The following is a 23,165-nucleotide window of genomic DNA, read 5'->3' as shown; positions in this document are numbered from 1 at the left end:
GGAGAAGCAGGCTTCCCGCCGAGCAGGGAGCCCCATGCGGGGCTCGATCCCAGCACCCTGGGATCACGACCTGAGCCGAAGGCAGACGCTCAATGACTAAGCCACCCAGGTGCCCCAAATCCTATGTTTTTAATGTCAAATCCATGCTGTTTACATTACCCAACATCCTCTTTCACTCTTGCTCAAGTTAAAAGTGTAGGGGTCACTGGCACAAATGCCTGTATGACAGATAATATAAATGAGAAAAGCAGACTCAGGTCAGGACAGATAACGTAAATGAGAAAAGTAGACTCGGGTTAGGAGGCGACCCTGGCACTTTGGAAAAGTCTATGCCTGACCTAGAGTGGGCAGTCACTCCTTGGCTTCAGCCAATTGTTGCCACACAGAAATGTAGACACAGTGTTGCCAGACAAGGCACTGAAGCAGATTTCTGGTCACACAGAAATCGCTCAGTCTTTAAAAAATGTTGGCAACTAACACAAATGGTTTAGAAATACTGGAGCTGGCATAGTGGGAGGATAAGGCATCATCCAATTGAAATGGGGTTTTATGATGGAGGGGAAATAGCAGGGAAAGGTGGAAGGTTAGGGGCAGCTTCTGGAGAACCTCGACACGGTCACACTCGAGGAGCTTATCACTTGTCTTCCAGGTCTGAGTAACCACCAAAGGATTTAAGCAAGAAAGGGAAGATAAGAATGGCATTTTTTAGAGTTGATGGGGGCAGGGCTGAGGGTAGGGTGATGAGTTAGAAGTCTTTCAGCTAAGTAAGGGTAAAGGAGAGATGACAAAGGCCTATTTACTTTGTTCTTTCTCCTACCAGACTGTAAACTCCAGGACAGCAGGGCCGGCCCAGCAGCCTTGTGCTTGCTGTGTCTCCAGCACTAAGTACAAAGCCTGCTCCATAAATATTTGTTGAAAGAATGCATTAAAGGGAGGGAGAGGAGGTGAGAGACATTCTGGAGAACTGAGTGAGGGGCTGTAAAGGCCAGTTTCTTTTCCTTAAGCTTCCCCTAGCAGCCTTGGGAAGGGCGTGTCTCAACGAAGAGATCGGAGACACGGGCTTCAAAGACAAAACAAAACAAAAGACTTGGCCGGTTCAATTCCTGGCACTTCACGTGGCCTCTCCTGTCCACAAAAGGAGAAAATGATGAGTGCCTCGAAGGGCTGAAGGGAAGATTAAGCGAAAATTGAGGGATGAGCAATTTCTGTCCTTCCCTAGGTCCAGTATTCCCAAACCACACAGCCAAGGGGGTTTGACCTCAGCTTCCGAACCGGTGGCGATTCCTTTTTGGGTGGGGAGGGAACCGATGAACCCGGCGTCTGTGGGCCTGGCCCTGCCGGGTTCGAGCCCAAAGAGGGAGCGCAGCACCGGGGGCTCGGGCCCGCCCAAGCCCTCGCTTCGCCCAGTACCCCCGGTTCCCACACTTTCTTCCCCCTCCAGCTCCGCCCCCTCTTCTCCCACTGCCTCTTTCCGCCCCCCGCCTCCATTTCCGTCCCCCTCCGTCCCCCCCCCCCCCCGCCCCGCTCCCGGTCCGCGGCGTCCGGGTCTCCGCACTCCTTCCTCCTCCCTCCGTCAGCGCCCCTCTCGGGCGGCCGGGGCAACCCCGTGCCCCGCTCGCCCAATGAGGAGCCGGCGAAGGGGCGGGGCGGGGCTCGGGCCGGAGCGGAAGTGGTGACCGGAGCGGAAGTGGAGCTGCCGCCACCGCCGCCGCCGATTCCGGAGCCGGGGTAGCTGCTGCCGCCGCCGCTACTGCAGCCGCCGCCGCTGCCGCCTGAGTGGGCTTGGGAAGGAAGCGGTCACCGCGCTCGGAGCTTCGCTCACAAGCGTCTTTGCTTCCTCTTGCCCTCCCCCGGTGAGTGCGGCGCGGGGTCCGCCCGGGGCCCCTGGGGGCCCAAGCGCGAAGGGCCCCCCCCCCCGGCAGCGACCGCCGTGGCGACGCGGGCGACCCGCGGGTGGGCCCCGGGAGGTGGTGGCGCGCAGCTTCCCCGGCCCTGCGCGGCCGTCTGTGGCGCGGGCCCGGCCTGGCCGCGGCCCCTCCCTGTTTCCGGGGCCGGGCCCCTTAGCTCTCGGAAAGGCCCAGGCAGCCCTTGCCGCCTGCGGCCCTGCCCTGCAGGCGGGGTGCGGCTCCATACGGGGTCGCGAGGGACCTTGAGCGGCGGAACCCCGACCCTCCCTCCCCAACTACCTTCGATGCCCGCGCGACCCCTCCCTGCTCCTCGGGCGGCGAAACCCGACCCTTTAAGCCCTGTCACCCCTGCTCCTTGCTTTTTGGTTTCCAAAAATTAAAATTTAACCAAATACGGGCGAGTTTTCGAGCCCCAGGGCCTCTGTTGACCCCCTCTGGATGGGTAAGGGGTTTAACCTTGGGAGAGAGCAGAGGGAAAACCCCCCCTCCCACTTTGCAGTAAAGCCATTTCATCATCGTTCGCTGGTTTGGGAGCCTGGCAGGACCCGAGATTTCCTGAGAAGCACAGGGTTGACGGTTGAGTCAAGAAAATGCATTTGTTGGAACCGATTACTGAGTCAGGCCCGATCTCCAGGAAAAAAAAGATCGGAGGCTGAAAATCGGGAGTGTTTTCCCACGGTATTTACCGTCATTTAATGCCAGCGTCTTTTGTCCTCACCCCAAATTCCCCCATACTGTGTGTTACCACGTTTTTAGGACTGAAATTTGCCTGGTGGCCTCCCTGGTGGTGGGGAAGGGATAGGATTGATTGGGCCCCTTTTCTTCAAAGGATTGAGTATATCTTTGTCTGTTGCAAATGGAGAATGCACGTAATGGGGTTTTCAAAGGTGGCAGTATTGGTAAGACAATTTGCCAACCTTTCCATAAAAATGCATGTCTCTTGTCCTTGTCTTCACTTCTTTTCTTTTTGGTAAGGTTAGATAGCATCAGACTCTGATTTTACTTGCCGGATGTGGGAGACCGGATTTGGCAGGATGATGTTAGGAACATACAAAATCAGGTCGCCACAGGATCCAAAAGGAAAGATGAAGCACTTTCAAGATTTTGAAAATTGTCTGCATTTCTCACTGTGTCTCAATTGTTCATATGAAACCACACATATAGGCAGTTTATAGAACTGGACACGTGGCTACTCAGCTTTTCGCATTTTCTCTTTGGAAATGTGTATGTATAAATAATGTTTGATTCTTAGTGATTTTCTTCTTGACTGCTTCCAGTGTACCCCATTTCTCAGGAATATCTCAGTTGTCTGAGCCCTCATTTTTCTTGGATCTGTTTCCTTAGAAGCATACAGGAGGGTGAGGGTAAAACCTCTTAGTTTTACTAGACCCAACTTAGAATTTTAGGTGTGGTCTTCCAAATGAAGAGTGATAATCCAGTAGCAACTGCTGAATGATCTTCCTAGTCTCTCTTTTCAGTGAGATAAGAAACCATTAACCCATATTACAGATGAAGTCTTTATGAGAAACGAGGTAATTTGGCCTAGACCACACGCCTAGTTTTTAGATTGAATATCCTCATTCATCAGGAGCAAATATTTCTGGACTGTCAGCCCCTGGAGTATGGCCCCTACCCTATAATCTGTACATTTCCCATCATGCAGTGCTTGTGTTATGTTGAAGCCATTTTAGAATTGGAGCTCTATAGATCAGGGAGGCAGCCTCCATAAAACCAGGCTGAGCAAATCCCATGATGCTAGTTCCGGAGGCAGAGTCTCCAGAGATTTGAGCCACTGTGAAAAGTGCCTTTTGCTCATTTGGCTGTAGATACAGAAACAAAGAGCACTGGACCTGGAGTCAGATAAATTTGATTCAGGTCTTGCCTGCAGCATTTTCTAACTGTGGGATATTCAGTATGTTACTTAATCTCTGGTTCTTAGTTTATCTCTAGAGTTGTCTTGGGGCCTCTTTACAAACTGTAAACTGTTAAGTATAAGCTTTTGGTTTTGTTTTTTTAATCACAGAATTCACTATTAATGGCTTTTTTTTTTTCTCCAGCTGCATGCTGATGAGACCCATCCCTGCCTTGTATACATGTTGCTTTCAAAAATTGATATGTTATTGTAGAACTTTATTTTGTGTACAGCATCTCCAGTCTTTCTGAGCCTGTTTTCTCATCTGTACAATGCAAATGGTAATAGTCTTTGTTGTGTTCTTGTGATAAACTCAGTAATCAAAATAAGCATTTGGGGTATAGTAGGTGTTTAATAAATATTATTTGACCATATCCGTGAATATGCATAGAGACTAGATACAGCGTATTGCTGTATAGCATAGACACATAGAATCTATCTGTGATTTATTCAGCAACTGATGAGGTAGCATCAGGGCAAATAGTCTATAATAAAAATAGTATCACGTTGCCTACTATGTGCCAAGCTTTGTTCTAAGCCCTTTACACATACTAACAAAGCCTTCATAACAACCAGTGATAGCTAAGTATTATTAGCCCCATTTTACAGATGAGGAAACTGAGGCACAGGAGAGTTAAATATTTTTCTCCGGGGTACACACACACACACACACACACACACACACACACACCCCACATGCATGTGCACGTACCCACACAGCACAAGGTAAGTAAGTACTGGAGCCAGGAATCAAACCCAGGCAGTCTGGCTTTAATGATAAGTGTCTACCAGTGGTGGAGCATGTTTCATGTGAACACCGTTTAGTCCTTAATTTTTCTTTACATGTATCCATCCTATTGAATGTGTTTGGACAAGAATTTTAGCTATTTTTGAAGATACTTGTGTAATTTATTGGAGGGACTATACTCCTTCTGGCCTGTGGGGATGATACTGCTGGTGTGCATCAGGAAGCAAGCTTGTGAAAAACCCAGTGTTTCTAGCCTTTGCTTCATACTAGGGAGACAGTTCATCAGTTACTTTGTTCCATGCTGATTTATCTAAGACTTGGTTCTTCATCTAACAGAATTTGGTCAGGACTCCCATCACTAATTTTGGTTTATCATACTACTTTTTCTGTAGATTTTTAGATTTTCCATATTTTGTCGGGGAGGAAGAGATGAGGAAATAGTAAATTATAATAGTGAATTATGTCCTATTCGGCTTCCTGTTCTTTTGGTGGCACCAAACTGGGCAATTTTCCTTTAAGGATTAAGGATACCCCAAAATGAACTAAGATTGACTTGTAAAGGGACTTTCCGTTCCTTGGTTCCTACATTTTTCTAGGGAGAGGTGACAGACAATTCACACTAGCAGGGGGGGCAAGAAATTCATTGGATAAAAGCAATTTTTAAGCATTACAACCATCTTGGTCTCCACACGAGTATGGTTCTGGCAGTCATCTGTATGTCATGGGGGAGAAACATAACAGTTGGAGCTGGATTCTAAGGGAATTTTTCTAAGGGGAATACTTAGGGAAGAAAAAGAGACTAAAGTACTTTCTATTTTGGGATACGTGTGCTAAAAGCCAAGTAAGAAAGCTTACTGCTTTCTGGGCTAAAAGATCTTCTAGTATAGGCATAGTTACGTGTTTCTAATATGTACTTATAATGAGATGAGATTGATTGATGGCCTCAAGAGAACGAGTCATTCCCAGCAGACTGTAGGTTAGAGAGATGACTTTTTTTTTTAATATGGCCAATCCTCTCTTATGTAAGTTTCTTCCTGTTAGTTTTATTTTATTGTTTTCCCTAAGAGACCCAGCAGTAAAAAGTTATTTCTGAATGGCCTTGACCTGGACAGAGGTGACAATAAAGTAGATATGAGTCCTGGCCATTGTTACTATTTGCCCGCAAACCTCACCTTAAAGCTTATTTGACAGTCTGTTGAGCTTTTGGCATGTGCTGTTTTTAACTTAATTTTGATTTTTAAACTAGATAAATTAAGGCCAATCCCTGAAACCTCACTGTAATAACTGTATTTTTTTTTTTTTTGAAAAATTGTCCATTCTGTCTTTCCCAAAAGTAAGCATTGAGAATCATAGTTGATTGTTAGGAGTTAGTGCCACACAGAGGAAAGCGTGTGTGCCCATTTTACCATGTGACCCTGGGCAAGTTACTCTTGGCATCTATAAAAGGGGACAGTGGCACCTACCTCATAGAATGTTTAGGATTAAATGAGTTGATAATAAAGCCCTAGTGCTTTACACATTTGGGTAAACTATTAATGATGGGTATTTTTGTTATGTTTACTGAATCAGCTGGTATGGACTTTTGAAAAGAGATGGACAGAAAGTACTCCAAGGGCTTGTTGAAACTCAGTTCGAATCTGTAAATATAAAAATTGGTAGCTGAGAAATATTAGTCAAAAAGCATAGTATTGTTTCCTGATTGGAGCTGGGGTGGCTCTATTCTAAAGTAGACTAAGGCAGAGGATAAATATAGTCTGTACTTTATAGGTCAGGTGTGGTCTACTTACCTCTGTCCACATAGGAAATAACAGCCTTGTTCACTTCTTTTAAAAAGTGCACCAAGTGATCAAATAGTCATACGCAGCATGGCACGCATTGTGCCACATGTTGCGTACCCAAAGATAAAAGTCTGGGTTCCTACCTTAAGCTCACGGTCCAGTGTGGGAGTCAGTAAAGACATTTACAGTAAACTATACTAAGTGCTACTTTAGAAATAGGCATAGGTAAGTTAACATATGCCTTTCTTGTAAAAGTCTTTAAAGAAATCCATCTGGATTTAAAAGAAATGAGGCGTGTAGGAAGTGTCCCTTCCCTGGCTGACCACGTTCGTTAGAATTTTGTGTGGCTGCCATTTGAGTGTTTACAGTGTGTAGAGACTTAAGTATTTTGCATCATGAACTGAGTTACTCTTTCCAAGAACCATATTAAATAGATTTGCCTGTTTTATGCATGAGAAAACAGATCAGGTAACCTATGGCGTTGGTGTATGGTACTGGTAAATTGGGCTGGGTCAGTCCATTATGTAGGTGGGCTCAAAGTTTTTGAACCCTATTCACAGAATTGACCAATGGAGCTGTGTTTATGGATCAGAATTAGCAGATTGTCTAGGATTGATGACCTAACACCAAGAGGTTAGTTTGTTGTCCTGTCTGCTGTTGATTCACAGTGCGTGACCTTGGGCATATCATTCAGTACCTCCATTTTTAAAAGTTTAATTCTGGCTAATTGGACATAATTAACAGTGATACTGAACAACTGATGTGGAAGAAGGAAGAGATTTTGAAGTGGAAGTGAAGTTTGCCTCCACAGTTCTGTGTTTGCTGGACATCAGTGCTAATGATTTTGTATTTAGGACATGCTGTGTTTAATTTTCTAACAGAGAACTGGCAAATGTTTGAATGGAGTTCAGTTTATGACAGGACTGTGAAATTTGTGTGTAGAATGGCACGGAGACATTTTTAGAGTGGGTGTTTTTCAGTGAATAGTTTTCTTTAAGAGCTAGGAGTACTTCACTTTTTCTGGGTAACACCCCCTAACCACCCGGCCCCACTGACTTTCTCAAGTCGCTCCTGCTTAGCTTGGCATCTGTTTTTCCTTCAGCAGAGTGACTCCGGAACTGTAACTTTGGCCTTGTGGTGCTGTGGGTGCTGTCTGGAATGGTACGACTGTGAACGCTAGTCAGAATTTATTGTCAGTTCCTTACCCCATGCAAGCTTGTGAGTCTAGATTTTTAAGATGCACCTGTCAGTTTTTTCTCCAGATGCATAACTCTACTCATCTCTTTATCTGCTTTGGCCTTTGATTTTCTCAGTTTCATCTAGAAAAACATAATGTGCTCTTTATTCATACATTGGTGTTCCTTGTACCTGCCTGGAGTATCCTTTTTCTCTCCTGGCAGAACCTCTCTGGCCCAGAAAACCAGGGAGGACCCAGCCACTTTTAAACCAAACCTCTTCCCTCTAATTCTAGCTGGTTGCTTCTTCAAGAAGCTTTATAACCCTTAAATATGTGCCGTCTTCTGTTCCTACCAGGGGAGTGTAAGCTCTCAGAGGCGAGCACCACGCTGTTCTAATTGTATTTCTTGTGAATTCTGAGAAAAGTTCCTAGACATACTGGTAGTGTTTTCATTACAGTGGTTTCAACACACATTAAATTATATGCAGTACATTTTTATGAAATAGCATAAGAGTAAGAATGTGTTGGAGCGTCTAGATGGCTCAGTCAGTTGGGTGTCCTACTCTTGATTTCAGTTCAGGTCATGATCTCGGGGTCGTGAGATCCAGCCCCGCGTGGGGCTCCACGTACTGAGCGTGGAGTCTGCTTGAGATTATCTCTTCTTCTGTCACCCCCCCCCAAAAAAAACCCAAACCAAAACAAAAAGGGTAAGAATGTGACTACTAAGCCTTTACTCTGACCAGCATCATCTAGCCATTTTTTTGTACATCCTTGATAACTGCTAATGTTTCCTTTTAACATTTAAGGAAACTGAGGTTCAGAGAAGTTACTCTAAAAATCGCCTAATTTCTCTTTAGAAGCTGAGATTTGTAGTATGTAGGGCTTTCCTAGAAACATTCCACTCCTGTGTGTTTCATGATGGAGGTTTAGTAATCCTCACACATGATAGATAATGGAATCTTCAATTTTAAATTTCTAGGAAATTATCAAATTCAGTTAAAGCTCAGTATTTCAGAATTGAGCATGGGGCGCCTGGCTGGCTCAGTCAGTAGAGCATGCAACTTTTGATCTCAGGGTTGTGAGTTCAAGCCCCACATTGGGTGTGGAGCCTACTTACAAAAAAAAAAAAAAAATGAAGCCTCTTCTTTTCCTTGAAAATAAAACATAGCTGAAAGTTCACTACTTCTAAAGGTCACATTTCACAAGGGCATTCTCTTCCTTTGCAAGGCTGCTTTTTTTTTTTTTTAATACGGTTTAACAGTGGGTAGTCATTTGTATTTTTATTTTTTCCATCTTATACTTGGATATCTGCTTCTGGCCCCTGGGAGATGGCCTCTGAGTATCCTGAACCTGGATAAGAGAAATCCCTTAGGCAAAGAATTTTGAAATAGAGGGCCTTGATTGGTTCATAGATAACTCTTATTTCAGCATTTACTGTCAGACTTGAGGTTTTATGTATTTGAAGGAAATCCTGTTATTTCATGGGCACCTTTAGAATTATTTTTCATAATGTTTTTTTAGGGGTGTTTTACGAAAATAAAATACTTTTGCACATCTTTTTCTCCTTATTCTGATTATATGTATCTCTTTAACAGATCTATGACATTAAATGTCTTCTTTAGACAACCACATAGTCTTGGACCACCTGTTCCTCTTAACCTCTCCCCTATTAGATATTTAGATTGTTTCCAGTTTTTCACTAAGCATTGCTGATTTAACCAGCACATGCTTCCCATTCCTCTGAAGTGCTGCATCCAGTGGCTTAGAACAGATAGACACCCATCATCATCCTGTGGCTGTGCTTGAGAACTGTTCGGAGGCATCTCTGTGTCTTCCAGATCTGTGCCCAGCGCAAGGAAAAGTTTGCTCTGGTGTCTTTGTGCTATTAGTGCCAGGCCTGATGGTGAAACTGCAGTCTTTTAAGGTTTTTTAGGAGGCAAATAAAGGCTCTCTTGCTGAGGTTTTTCTTGGTGTAGGACGTTGGTTGAAAGTTAGAAGAAAAGTAGATCCTGATTATAAACCATCACTTGTTAGCATTCAGTTCAAGAAAATTCAATTAGGAACTATTGGGTAAAAGTGTTACAGTTTGAGGCTATTGAAGGGTGGAGTCTTATCTAGGAATGTTAACGTTAACACTGTAACGTACTCATTTCCTGTAGGAGATGAATCTAGACTTGCTTTCCTTTTCATGGGTTGTATGTTAAATAAATAAGAATCCCAGCTCACACTGTGGTCTGAAACAGTGATGTGTAGGTCCTGTGAGATGAATAATAGTACTTCGATTTGGTTTGCATGATGCATTTTTAAAAAAGATTTCCTTTAATTACCTGCATCTCCTCTTCACAGCACGTCTTCTGAGGAGGGTGCTGTATCTCCAGTGTACAGATTGGAAGGCTGACGATGAACAAGTGCATATGGCTTTGTAGTACACATCCCTCTCTTAGACCTAGTTGTGCTGCCTTTCTGCTCTTCCGCATACAGCTGCCCTGGGTTCTTTCTGCTCTCTCAGTACTGATTTGTTGAGAAGATTTACAGGGGCGCCTGGGTGGCTCAGTCGGTTTAGGCGTCTGCCTTTGGCTCAGGTCATGATCCCAGGGTCTTGGGATCGAGCCCCTCATTGGGCTCCCTGCTCAGCGGGGAGTCTGCTTCTCCCTCTGCCTCTCCCCTCCAGCTTGTGCTTTCTCTCCCACCCTCTCTCTCTCTCTCTCTCTCTAATAATTTTTAAAAAAAAATTACAGCTACTTATCTGAGCATTAGTTTTGTGCTTGGCACAGTGTGAGACTTAAATGAGAAACACATGTGAAGCTTTCCTTTGAGGACATATACACGTGGAACTGCTTGTAAAAGGACACTACTCCTTGTCTGTACCAGCAAACATGTAGTGTAGGCCCTGGACGGTGGGATAGGCTACAGGTGCACTTGGATTCACAGGCTGGTACCTCAGTGGGGGGCCGGGGTAACCATGGAAGATTTTTTAGCCAGTTGGATGGATGGGAGTTTGCATAGGCAGGAAGTAAATGGGAGAGCATTCTAGATGAAGAAACTAGAAAAGCAATTTCAGGGGTGTTTGAGCGTGACATTTATAGGGTATTCGAGATGTCCAGCTGGAGAGAAAGGTACATTTTGGAGTGTGGCCAATGATAAAGCCTGACAGGTATGGAGGAGCCAAAATCATGAAGGACTTTGAAGGCCAGGCAGAGTTTAGATGGAGCTGCCCGAAAGAGAGTCATTCAAGGTGAGTGAGTGAGGGTGACGGCAGGACTAAGAGTCACTTTCTTCTTTTTTTTTTTAATTGAAGTATTGTCGATACGCAATGTACATTAGTTTCAGGTGTACGAGATAGTGATTCGACAAGTCGGCGTGTTAATTCTGTGCTCACCCAGATGTAGCCACCGTCCGTCACTGTACAGTGCGGTTACAGTACCACTAACAACATTCCCTATGCTGCACCTTTGACTGAGTAATTTTGAAGTAGGGTGAAGGAATACAAAACATGGGGATTTAATGTGCTTGTAAAGAACAGGTGCTTTGAATTATTTGAGCAGAGAGAAAACTGCCAAATTTGCAGTTTTATTCTTTCATTTGGGGATCTGTTCATTCAGCAGATGCTTGTTCATACTAATTATGTGCAAGACAGTGTGGGAGATCTGCCCGAAAGAGTTGATGGTGTGGCGAGGGACTTCAAGATATATACAAATAATTTTAGTACTGGAGAAATGTGATAGGACGTTAAGAGAGGTATAGATGAAATGCTTTGTTGAGAGTATATTACAATTTCCACATGTGACACTAGCTACCTGTGGCTGGTGGCTATCATATGAGACATCTCCAGCTTAGCGGCTTAAGAAAGGCTTCATGAAGGGGATGGCACTTGAGCCCTGCTGTGAAGAATTTTGTATGCTGAGTAAATGGGAAAAGACATTCCAGGCAGAGGGAGTGGCTTGGTGAGCAAAGACAAGGAGACAGAAAAGCAGACTGTAAGAAAACCAGTTTGGCAGAAGCACAAATTGTGTGGAAGGCATGTTTTGGCAAAAGTCGAGGAAGTTAGGTTGGAAAATCTTCAATGACAGGAGGGAATCTGACTATATCAGCAGGAGGGAACTTTAAAGAATTTTGAGCAGGAAGTGACTCGATCAAGGTTTTAAGAATGGGTCTGATCATAAAGACATGAAGGAGACTGCAGGTAGTGGGTCTAGGGAGAGGGTGAATGGGAGGCTTAGTGCAGATGTAGAACTAGGAACAATTCCAGATCTCCCTTGTCTCCTGCCTTCCTCCAAACTGCTGGGTGTTGTGTAACCCATTTCCTGTTGAAATTGGTCTAGCTGCTTCAAAATCCGTGTTATATAAGTCAAAAGTTATGTAAGCAGTAGGCATCAGGACATTTAGCTGTGGATTTTGTTTGTTGTAGTTGGTGTGTGTGTGTGGAATTAAATTTTTTTTAAACAGACGGATACATTTTTTAAGGCATGCATTTGGTCTTACCATATCATGATGGCACTCAATGTCCAAGGGCTCTTCCATTGATCCTGAAGAATCTTAAAATAGTTGGCCCCCCAAACAGGCCACATTTGATTTTGAGAGAAATAGGGCATGTACCTTTGGGAGCTCCCAAGGAGTAGTCAGGATTCTCCAGAGAGGTGTGATTTAACTTTCAGTGTTTGGGAGGGGAGCTTAATTGGGGGGCCTGGTAAGGCCAAAGAGTTTCATGGCATTTTTAGCAGTGTTGATCCTTTGTATTTCTCTATTACTCTTTTATAACCCTGCATGGGGCTCTGAATTGGCTTTTGGCCAGTACTTTATTAATCGGAATCTTTCCTGGTAATAGTTGCGCAGGTGCTGTTGGATGAACTTTGGAATGGGCCACTAAGTGACTGCTAACTTTGAATTTGTCTGCAGACTGGACATTTCTGAAGTTGTGTGAAAGTTAACTTCTGTCTTCTCACTTTGAGGAGCAATGAAGTAGAATTATCTGCTGCTGGAGGTTGTGTCCTGATTGAAAGACTTAGTGGTCAAGAAAGTTAGACATAAACTGAGAAAGTATGTAATTTGAAGCCGAAGAATGGTGTCCTTTTGATGTACCTTTTTTTTTAAGATACTGTTTATTTGTCAGAGAGAGAAAGAATGCACACAAGCAGGGGGAGCAGCAGGCTCCCCGCTGAGCAACGAGCCCGATGTAGGACTCGATCCCAGGACTCTGGGATCATGACCTGAGCTGAAGGCAGACACTTAACCAACTGAGCCACCCAGGCATCCCTTTTTTTTTTTTTTTAAGATTTTTATTTATTTATCTGACAGCAAGAGAGGGAACACAAGCAGGGGGAGTGGGAGAGGGAGAAGCAGACTCCCCGCTGAGCAGGAAGACCGATGCGGGCTCGATCCCAGGACCCTGGGATCATGACCTGAGCTGAAGGCAGACGCTTAATCAACTGAGCCACCCAGGTGCCCCCCTTTTTTTTAAGATTTTTATTTATTTATTTGACAGAGAGACAGCGAGAGAGGGAACACAAACAGGGGAAATGGGAGAGGGAGCAGCAGGCTCCCTGCTGAGCAGGAAGCCCGATATGGGGCTCCATCCCAGGACCCTGGGATCATGACCTGAGCCGAAAGCAGACGCCTAACAAACTGAGCCACCCAGGCGTCCCAGACGCCCCTTTTGATGTACTTTTCTCAGAGTAGACTAGGCTGTGTTGTGGCAACAAACAGCACCAACATCTCAGTGACTTCACCCAACAGATTTCTTTTTCACACTGCCATGGCCAGTGCCAGCCTGTAGGAGTCTCCGCACAACAGTCCCTCAGGGACTCAGGCCGCAGGCGCTATAGCACACCGTCGAGAGCACATGGCCTTCCAGGCACCTGATGTCAGAGAAGAGAGCCTGGCCAATGACACACAGGCTTTTCACGGTTTTCTCCTGGAAATGGCTTCATTTCTGCTGTTTCATGACACAGAACTCACCCTGTGACCCATCCTGAGTGCCTGGGGGCTGCCAGGAAATGTAGGAGAGCAAGTGGAATGTTTCGTGAGGATTATTATCTCTGTTGTAGTCTCATTCCAGTGACGTGGGTGAAGATGTCAGGCAGATCAGGTGAGACTCCCTTCACTGAGTGGAAGCTTAGAATTGGCAAGCCTTATGCAGGACGCAACTCAGGTATGACTTAGATAATAAGCCATGGGAAGAAAAATAGGATTCCTGGACTTAGAGAACCAACTCCTTCTCAATTGTTTAGATTTGGGGGAGATCTTACCATTGTGCTCCATCTAATAAAACAGTTTCATGTGGTAGGGCCCTGTCTGTAGGATTTCTCACTTGAAAATACAGAAATGACTTCAGGCAAAACCATTTTCTGAGGAGAGGGCAATACTTCTTTTGCTATTTTATTTTATTAAATATTTATTTGGCAGGAGGTGCGGTAGAGGGTGAGGGAGAAGCAGGCTCCCCGCTGGGCAGAGAGCCGGATGCGGGGCTCGACCCCAGGACTCCGGGATCATGACCTGAGCTGAAGGCAGCCACTTAACTGAGCCACCCAGGCACCCCTTCTTAAGCTATTTTAAAATTATTAATTGTTTTCAGTCTTAAATTGTGATCCTGTGTATATTGTAACGAAAGAATTTGGGGTTTTGTGGGTTTTTTTTTAAAGATTTTATTTTTAAGTAATCTCTACACCCAACATGGGGCTCAAACTCGTGACCCCGAGATCAAGAGGTGCATGCGCTACTGACTGAGCCAGCTAGGTGCCCCTGTAAGAATTTGTTCTAAGAATACTGATACTTCTGCTACTATTTAAAGTAGTATTTACCGTATTATGCTTCAAGATAGTAGTGTATTTTTACACTGTGGCACAGATGGAGACATCGAAATTTAAATTTACAGTGCATAAAACTTATTGGTTAACAAATTTTTTTAGCTGCATATTATCCAAAAATTAATGCATTCTCTCTAAATGGTTATTATTATTATAGTGGGGAATTGACTAAGGTGAGGTGAATAACTGGAGGGGTATTTCCTGATCGGTGTATAGAGGATTTGGTAAGCTGAAGTCACTAAAATTTTTGTCTACTTCAGAAAAAATTTTAAATGAACTCAATTATGGTTTGAAGTTGCATCTTGAATATACTCCTATCCCTTACAGCCTGTACCATATAGAAAATTAGTGCCTGATAATTTGTACCTAATACTCTAAACTTCCCAAAGCACCTTTACGTAGATTAGATCATTTGTTCTCACAGCAGCCCCACGGAGAGTAGGTAATGTTCTTACTTTCCAATAAGGAAATTGAAGTTCTCAGAGGTTAAGTGATGTGACCAAGGTCATACTCCACTTGCAAGTAGCAGAGCTGGTGCTAGAAGGAGCCAGATCAGCCTGCCTTTAGTTTATGCTCCTGTCTACAGTGTGTCTTCCCACTTAGCAAATTGCAGAAGATAACACAAAAATGGCTCCTATTTTTTTAGGTTCCTACTGCTTGATGGGCACTGCCAGATGTAACATTTAAAGTCCTGTCTTTGCTTTAAGATTGAGGCAATCCTCAGACTTAAGGTGTTTTTCCTGATACTGTGGGGGAAAACCAGATTTGGCCAAAACCAGACAATTCCTGAAAGAAGTTAAGGAAGTGTATTTAGCATAAGCTTCTAAAGAAATAAGTTCTTCAGCAGCCTGCATGTGTTGGGGACGCAGATCAGGTTCGTGGGGACAGAGAGACTGGAGTCTGCGGTCTCTTAGCATTGTTGCCGGGCACAACCCTTGCCTTCTCTGAACCTCCGTTTCGTCACCTCGAGAGAGGGGGGAAGGGATTGTTGTGAACATATCTTCCTTTAGACTGTTGGGAAAATTAAGTGGCAAAACAATTAGCAAGGTACTTAGCCCCGTAAGTGCTCACGTTCAGTATGGCGGAAGGCATTTGCAAGTACACGTTTCATATTTACACATGATTCTTGCCAGACGGGTTGGAAGGAGGTTCACACATGCATTTCCAGGGCCCTGAAGCCTGACACTTGCTTCTCTCTCTCTCTCTCTCGCTCCTGTTCTAGGGAACGACCATGGATAAAAGTGAGCTGGTACAGAAAGCCAAACTTGCCGAGCAGGCTGAGCGCTATGACGACATGGCTGCGGCCATGAAGGCTGTCACGGAACAGGGGCACGAACTCTCCAATGAGGAGAGAAATCTGCTCTCCGTCGCCTACAAGAACGTGGTGGGTGCCCGCCGCTCTTCCTGGCGCGTCATCTCCAGCATTGAGCAGAAAACTGAGAGGAATGAGAAGAAGCAGCAGATGGGCAAAGAGTACCGGGAGAAGATAGAGGCCGAACTGCAGGACATCTGCAATGATGTTCTGGTAAGAGACCAGGGTTTCGGGTTCAAACGGCGATTTCCAAACAGTATTAACGTAACGTTCAAACGCAAACTCTCCAGTGGCTCATGAGAGAAAGGTGTCTGAATATACTGGAAAGCTGCAGTCGGAACTGATTTTTAAGCATATGATGTGATTTTTCTCACCTCCTATTTGATCAGAGGTTGCTCATCACAAATGGGGTATTTTCCTCTCCCTTGAAAAAGACCTGTGACAAACAGGAGCGTTGCATCCACATCCCTCCATCTTTTCTTTAGAAATTGAGTGCACATAGGCAGGCTCTCAGGTAGGTGCAGCCACAGATAGGCTGTTCTGTGGCCAAGCCATGATGTCCTCTCCAGCCAGGGAGGCGGGAGCAAGAAGCCAAGCTCCCGGTCACTCTCTCCCAGTCATGTCCGCACAGTGTAAGGTCCTGAAAGTAAGCGACGTCTGTCAGTTCGGCCTGCGTTCCAAAGCCAAATCAAAAATGGTCTGGGGATCGTCCTCTTCTGGGTTTTATGTAAGCCTTAGTCAGATGATTGATTCGTAACTATTTCGCTTTGGCCACAGTCTGGGGTTGGACGGGAGGGGTGCGTATCCTAGAGCAAATCATGATCATATTGTCTTTCCCTCACATCCTGAGCCCACTGGGAACTTTCTTTTTCTTCCAGGTGAAATCAGGTAAAAATGAACGGTAAGGGCTGCTTTGAAGGGAAAAGGAATTCACACTTGTGGATCTACCTCCTCCCCTGCTGGCTGCCTCTCCGAATTACTGCCCATGACACCTTTCTTTTGAAAACCAGTACAAAGTTTGTCAGCCATCAGGCAGTACTCCTCCTCCCTAAACCATAAGGAGTTACACCCTGTCTGTCTGCACAGAGTATTAAAATGACTACTGCCCCTTGCATCTTCTCACTTTGATTGATTAAGTCCCCTTACAACTAAGCTTTTGCATTGAGCTGCTCTTATTAGACTCGTGGTGTAAGAGTGTCACGGCTAAATTTGTTGCCTGTTGGTAATTTGGGGGTTTGTTAATGGTGCACTAATTCCTGAATGTTAGGTACATCTGGTATTCAGATGAAGTATGGCATGCATTCCAAGGGCAAGAAAGTTCCATAATTCCTGAAATGTAGACCAGCTTTTAAGAGCATCTGAAAGAATGTGAAGAAAAGCATGGTACTTACTGCCTCTTAACCAGTTTTTCAGGATGCCACATTCTAAAACAACTCTTCGAAAATATTGCTCTGTATACGAAGCTTGGACTCCTTCAGAACTGCTTTTGTTGTAAGCATAAATGTTTAAAGGAATTTATTATTAATAATAGTATTAGCTACTTTTTGAGTGCTTACTACGTGCCAGGCATCGTGTTAAGCGCTTTATGTACACTAGCTCATTTATCCTCATAACTACCCTAGAAGATGGCTGTTGTGCTTCCCCATTGTATAGCTGGGAAAACTGAGGCTCAGGGTGCTTAAATCTTTTGTCCAGGGGCACAGATGGTAAGCAGCAATGGAGGGATTTCTACCCAGGTCTGATTGATTTTCGACTTAGTTTTTGGCAGTTTTGCTCTATTATCACCTTTTTCCTCCCCAAAGAAAGATTTTTTTTTTTTTTTTTAATTACAGAAATAATACAGGTTCATGGTTTTAAAAAAGGGGGCGGGGGGTGACCAGGCAGACGAGTGTAAGTCAGAAAGTAAAAAAAATCATTTCTAATCCTATCATATAGAGAATCATTATTAACATATTGATAAATATCCCTCAAGAGTTTTCCCTTATGTATTTGTGTGTACACATACATATTTTAATATTAAAATAGGATTCATGTGGTACTTACGATCTTTTTGTTTCACTCAGACTTCTTTTGAGAACCTTTCCATGTTACCGGTGTAGTTCTGCATCATCATTTTTAAGGCCTTACGTGGCATTCCATTGTATGGCTATACTTTAATCAACCCCCTGTGGATGGTCAGAGTGATTTTTAACTGAAGAATACAGGCATCTGCTGTTAGGACCTGGGCTAAAAACCACTTAAAAGCTTTGGATGCAAATTATGTTTGTTTTTTTTTTTAATCTTCAAAATTATTTAGAAGTGGTAGTGTGTCTTGAATCTCAAACATAGTTTTAACATCTTGTAAATAATATTTCCAGATTCTTAACAGAATGTGAATCATTTTTTAGGAGCTGTTGGACAAATATCTTATTCCCAATGCTACACAACCAGAAAGCAAGGTGTTCTACTTGAAAATGAAAGGAGATTATTTTAGATATCTTTCTGAGGTGGCATCTGGAGATAATAAACAAAGTAAGTAACTTTTTTTTTCTTTAAGAAATTTGACCAATAGTGGAGCCAGTTCTCCTTAATAATTTTAAACAGTTTTTGCGTTGTTTACCATAGATACGAACGTCACAGTACTGAGAATTTAAAAGACCATTAGCATTATGCGGACCTGTGGTTAGCAGGTCAGCATAACGGGGGTGGACAAATCAATGTATCTAAGGGGAAAGTGCAGGGAACATTAAAAGTGTGATGCAGTATTTAAAGAGATCTTTTTCTTTCTTTTTTTTTTTTAAGATTTTATTTGTTTATTTGACAGAGACAGCGAGAGAGGGAACACAAGTAGGGGGAGTGGGAGAGGGAGAAGCAGGCTTCCCACCGAGCAGGGAGCCCCATGCAGGGCTCGATCCCAGGACCCTGGGATCATGACCCGAGCCAAAGGCAGACGCTCAACAACTGAACCACCCAGGCGCCCCTAAAGAGGTCTTTTTCTTAAAAAAACAAACAAAAAACAACTTTTTCTTGAGGATTATCCGGTATCTCTGTTTTTATTTTTTATTTTATTTTATTCTATTTTTAAAGATTTTATTTATTTGACAGAGAGAGACAAAGCAAGAGAAGAAACACAAGCAGGGGGAATGGGAGAGGGAGAAGCAGGCCTCCCGCAGAGCAGGGAGCCCAACGCGGGGCTCTATACTAGGACCCTGGGATCATGACCCGAGCCAAAGGCAGACGCTCAAAGACTGAGCCACCCAGGTGCCCCGATATCTCTGTTTTTAGAAGTAAAACTTTAAAATGTCTGATAGTACAAAACCACCATAGTAAATAGTGATTCGTTTTCTTTTCTCACATAAGCGTTTTGTGATGGTGAGAACTACAACTCTGCTTTATTAAGTGCCTACTATGTGCCAAGTATTTTAGTCTCATTTATTCCTTACACATTCTAGGAGTTCCGGTGGGGATCTGCCCGTTTTTCTGATGAGGAAACCAAGGCTCACGGAGGCTTTCACTTATTCCAGGATTCACATTTAGTGAATGAGTGTTGGGAATTCGAGTTTGAGTTTGTTGACTCTATAAAGTCCATGATTCTTCCACTGGAGCATATTGTTTCCCATGTCCTATCTTGTTAAAGGTTATTTCTGCTTTCCCCCAAAGCATTTAATGCAGTACTTGGCTTAGAATAAACATGTAACAGATGGTTGTTAATCAGATGGTGGAGACACTGACCCCTTGTTTGATCAGTCCTTGTTCCTGCGTGCTGTGGTAAAATGACTGGATGGTCATCCAGCATGTGATGACCTAGGAAAGAACCTCCCCTTTAATGTTCTTATCTTTCTTACAGCCACTGTGTCGAACTCCCAGCAGGCTTACCAGGAAGCATTTGAAATTAGTAAGAAAGAAATGCAGCCTACACACCCAATTCGACTTGGCCTGGCACTGAATTTCTCAGTCTTCTACTATGAGATTCTAAACTCTCCTGAAAAGGCTTGCAGCCTGGCGAAAACGGTGAGAAAGACCCTCTGTGGTTTCTGATTGTAGTAAAACACTGCTTGTGTGTGTGTGGTGGTTTTTTTTTTTAATAACTTCTTTTTATTGCCTGAATTTAACAACTCATTGTCCTAGATCTCTCTGAAGATGTTCTGGAGAGAGGAGTAGATCTTTTGTGACATAAATACAGACCTATCACTTTTTGATTTCTTCTCAACATCTCCTGCTGATTTTTGTTTTCGTTGTGTAATTACTGGTTTGGGGGTCGTTGTGGAAAAATCAGGGGGAAGGTAGTGTGTTGTTTCTTGTCAAGCTTTGGGCTCTGTAGGCCTCCATTATGTATTGTAGTCCTTGTACTGGGATTTGAAGTTACAGCTGTACGAAAGAACTCAGACCAGGTTTTCTTTGTGCCGGGTTACCTCCTATCTTCTATTAATTCAGCCGCCTTTTCTACATATTTTTTAGTCTTTCAACATGCACAGTGTTATTTAAATTTTTTTTTTATTTTGGAAAAAGTACGTGAAATGAATTCTCTAAGGTCTGTCACTTAATTGAATCAGATTTAGTGGTGTGAACTTCTGTTTTCCCTTTATTCCTTGTATCCAGACCTTTTGAATTTTAGTAAAGAAAGAAAAGGATTACCAGAAGTATCTTTGGCAATTAAAAAATTATGTGGATTTGTGCTGGGTTGACAGTAATACCTGCTATCTTATCACATACAGTGAAGTTCTTATCTGGGAATTTTTTGTCATTGTTGGTTGGTGCTTTATAAACATGCATTATCTGTTGAAACAACTAGCAAACAAGGTCATTAATAATAGCCTCAGTTCCCCCAAAGTAATGTACAGGAAAAGAAAGTATATTCATTCGTTAACAGAAAAAAATTGGGCTAAACTAGCTCGAGAGAACCTGTGACAGTCAGCTAAAGGCTCTTTGTTGTAGGCATTTGATGAAGCAATTGCTGAATTGGATACACTGAATGAAGAGTCTTACAAAGACAGCACCCTGATCATGCAGTTGCTTAGGGACAATCTCACAGTAAGTACTGCTGGTTTACAACACTGCTTTTGGAGGGTTTAGAGTCTTGTTCCTATCACCGACCTAAGAATTCATTATTGCCTAAGACTTGAGGGGATTTGTACCCTGTAAGTAGTTAAATGTACTAAATTGTTAAATTGGTTGTAAATGACTGCTAAAGTTTTGGCCTTCGCAGTTCTTGCGGCCTGCAGTAAGACAGTAAGAATTTGAAGCAGTTAAGTGAGATAAGGTGGTCCAGACTGGACCTACCTCCCTGAGTGCATTTTAGGAGCCCTGTTTTGATTAGAGCTCTGTTTTTCTCTTGCAGCTGTGGACGTCGGAAAACCAGGGAGATGAAGGAGATGCTGGGGAGGGAGAGAACTAATGTCTGTTGTGCTTCGTGATCTGTTCAATGTCACTCTGTACCCTCCACATATATCCCTTTGTGCGATAAAAAAAAAAAAAAAAGAGTCGTACGTCGACTTTCAATTTTTCACAGCCTCAGCCTAGCAAAATGGTCCATGGGATAAACAGCTGGTGTTTGTATCTGAAACTCAGATTGGTCACATAAATGCCACGGCATTCTGAAATTTTGATTTTGATTAACATTGATAGGATTACTGTGTGTTGAATTTTTTTTAAACTGAACACTGTGATTATGGGGTTTTGTAACTTAGCAGAACTCTTACTGGTAGAAAAACTAGACCTGAATTATGTGTAACTTTTTGGAAAGTTTAATCTGATACCAAACTAGTCACTGAAATAACAGTTCCATTGTAAAGTTGTACAGAAAGTTATAGAGATTATATTGGGATGTGGAGTGAGACACCCGTCCTGTGACATTCAAATGTGACAGCAACTCACAGTAGTTCTGCCTGTTTTTGGGGGATTACAGACACTTGGCCAGTTTGGGCTGTTGCCACTCGAAAGTTCATGACTGCAGATGTCCACAGTGTCTTCCTCTGAGTAAACTCGAAGCCTGAAATGGAAACTCCTTGTGGCAGATAATTGGGTTTTGACACCAGGAAAAGGTCCAGTGTTCCTAGAACACGTGACTGACACCCCTTTCCCACAGCCATCTTACTGATTTGCAACTTGTGCTCCAGTAGTGGAATCTGTTTTCCTTGTAACCAGGACCTGAAGAAGAAAAAAGCCGTGTATCTTATGAATGGCCTTATCTGTTTTCCTGGGTAATACCTTTAAGAGTCATGTTCTGCAGAGATTGCCTTTCACTTAAGAAGTACTCAGTCTTTGGGTGCTTCCTAGCTTGGGGCTTTTAAATTTTGAAATCAAACATTCTTCCCACTGTCCTTTTTGACTGTTGACTTTGGTTTTTCTTTTCCCTCTTTAAGTTTCTGTCCTGTTTCCTTACATTTTTTTCTTTTTGAATTCTGTCGTTGTCTTCTGTTCTTTGTTTAATACTGTTTGGGCAGGGTGGGGGCCTGAAGGGAGTGAGCAAAGATGGTGAGCACTTTGGTCAGCAGGCCTCGCTTCAGAGTTGAGAAGAGCTTCCAGCACACAGCTCTGGCTTCCTCCGGTTCTCAGCACGCTTGTTGTTCTTCAGTCAGACCGAGATTGAATCAAAAAAGTGTTTTTAAATACCCATGATTTCTCCCTGTGTTGCAGCCAGCCCTGATAACGCTTGTTAGTACCTGTCACCAGATCTCCCAAGTGTGCTCCTCCAGCCAAGTTCACAGACCTGTTTGAACAAGACCCTATAAAGCAGGGAAGTTGCATGAACACCACAGTGGGGAGAGTCCAGAATAGCCAGGCCTACCAGTCTCACAGTACCCCCTCTCCCTTAAACATTCCATGTAGCTGTAGTGTCCACCTGTTTGTCCATCTGCTGAAATGAGAAAAGAAACATTCATGCACTGATTTAAAACCAAAAAAAAAGAAAAAAGAAAAAAAATCCCTCCCCCCTTTCTAGCTGAACAAAAATGTGCAGTTAATACTTGGCGCTTGAAAATGCAGTAGTGAATGTGGAACGAGCCTGTCTGTATATCTGGTAGCTCTTTCTTGCTTCCGTTTTTCCTTACCAGTATTCTGCCTCACGTTTGCTTCTGTGACGGTTATATTGCCTAGCAAGCACTCCTGTGGTTGTGAAAATAGTATAGCAAAAGAAAAAGAAAAATCCCCGGTTATTGATGTACTAGATTTGTGTATGTCTTTTAAACAGTTCTAGTTTCCACCTTAACACGGAATAATCAGGAAAAGTGTAAAAATTCAAAAGTGAAATAAAAAATTTTATCAGTTGCCTGTGAACTGATGTATGGCGCCATCTCTGTCACTGCCAGGACTAGCTACCTCTTCTAGTCACACTCACTCGTGGCTCTTTCTTTAAAAGTAGGGAACATCTTTATTTCATCCCTATTTAGAACCAGAAGTCAAGGTGTTGTAAAGGGGAAGAAACTACCATTAATAAACAGCCACTCTCCACCTATTAGGGGACGCTTCTCCATACTCCACAACAAACCATCCAGGTGTTAGGTCCTCTTCTGTAGCTTCGAAGATATGCTACGAACAGTTATTTTGCATC

At 43.4% G+C, this 23,165-nt stretch overlaps 2 protein-coding genes across 2 annotated transcripts in view; one reads left to right on the top strand and one right to left on the bottom strand.

The window, feature by feature from the left end:
- The window catches only part of LOC112827069 (antileukoproteinase-like), a 381,146-nt gene that overhangs the window by 114,825 nt on the left and 243,156 nt on the right, over window positions 1-23,165 (bottom strand). The window lies entirely within an intron of this gene.
- Window positions 1,668-22,891, top strand: YWHAB (tyrosine 3-monooxygenase/tryptophan 5-monooxygenase activation protein beta). The gene is made up of 6 exons (XM_025875392.2): window positions 1,668-1,853; window positions 15,548-15,850; window positions 18,025-18,148; window positions 19,464-19,627; window positions 20,552-20,647; window positions 20,955-22,891. The coding sequence occupies exons 2-6, from the start codon at window positions 15,557-15,559 to the stop codon at window positions 21,009-21,011; spliced, it is 735 nt and encodes a 244-aa protein (XP_025731177.1). The 5' UTR covers window positions 1,668-1,853; window positions 15,548-15,556; the 3' UTR covers window positions 21,012-22,891.

The sequence above is a fragment of the Callorhinus ursinus genome, unplaced genomic scaffold (assembly GCF_003265705.2).
Source record: "Callorhinus ursinus isolate GAN/ISIS: 27379988/994484 unplaced genomic scaffold, GSC_fseal_2.0 scaffold38, whole genome shotgun sequence".
Lineage (NCBI taxonomy): Eukaryota > Metazoa > Chordata > Mammalia > Carnivora > Otariidae > Callorhinus > Callorhinus ursinus.
The sequence above is the reverse complement of the archived record's forward strand: the minus strand, read 5'-3'. Positions and strand labels throughout refer to the sequence as shown.

Excerpts from the sequence above, each read along its gene's own strand:
- YWHAB (XM_025875392.2), top strand. The coding sequence starts at position 15,557 with ATGGATAAAAGTGAGCTGGTACAGAAAGCCAAACTTGCCGAGCAGGCT. Across the intron at positions 19,628-20,551 it reads CTTGCAGCCTGGCGAAAACG|GCATTTGATGAAGCAATTGC; the intron begins GTGAGAAAGACC and ends TCTTTGTTGTAG. Across the intron at positions 20,648-20,954 it reads TGCTTAGGGACAATCTCACA|CTGTGGACGTCGGAAAACCA; the intron begins GTAAGTACTGCT and ends TTTCTCTTGCAG.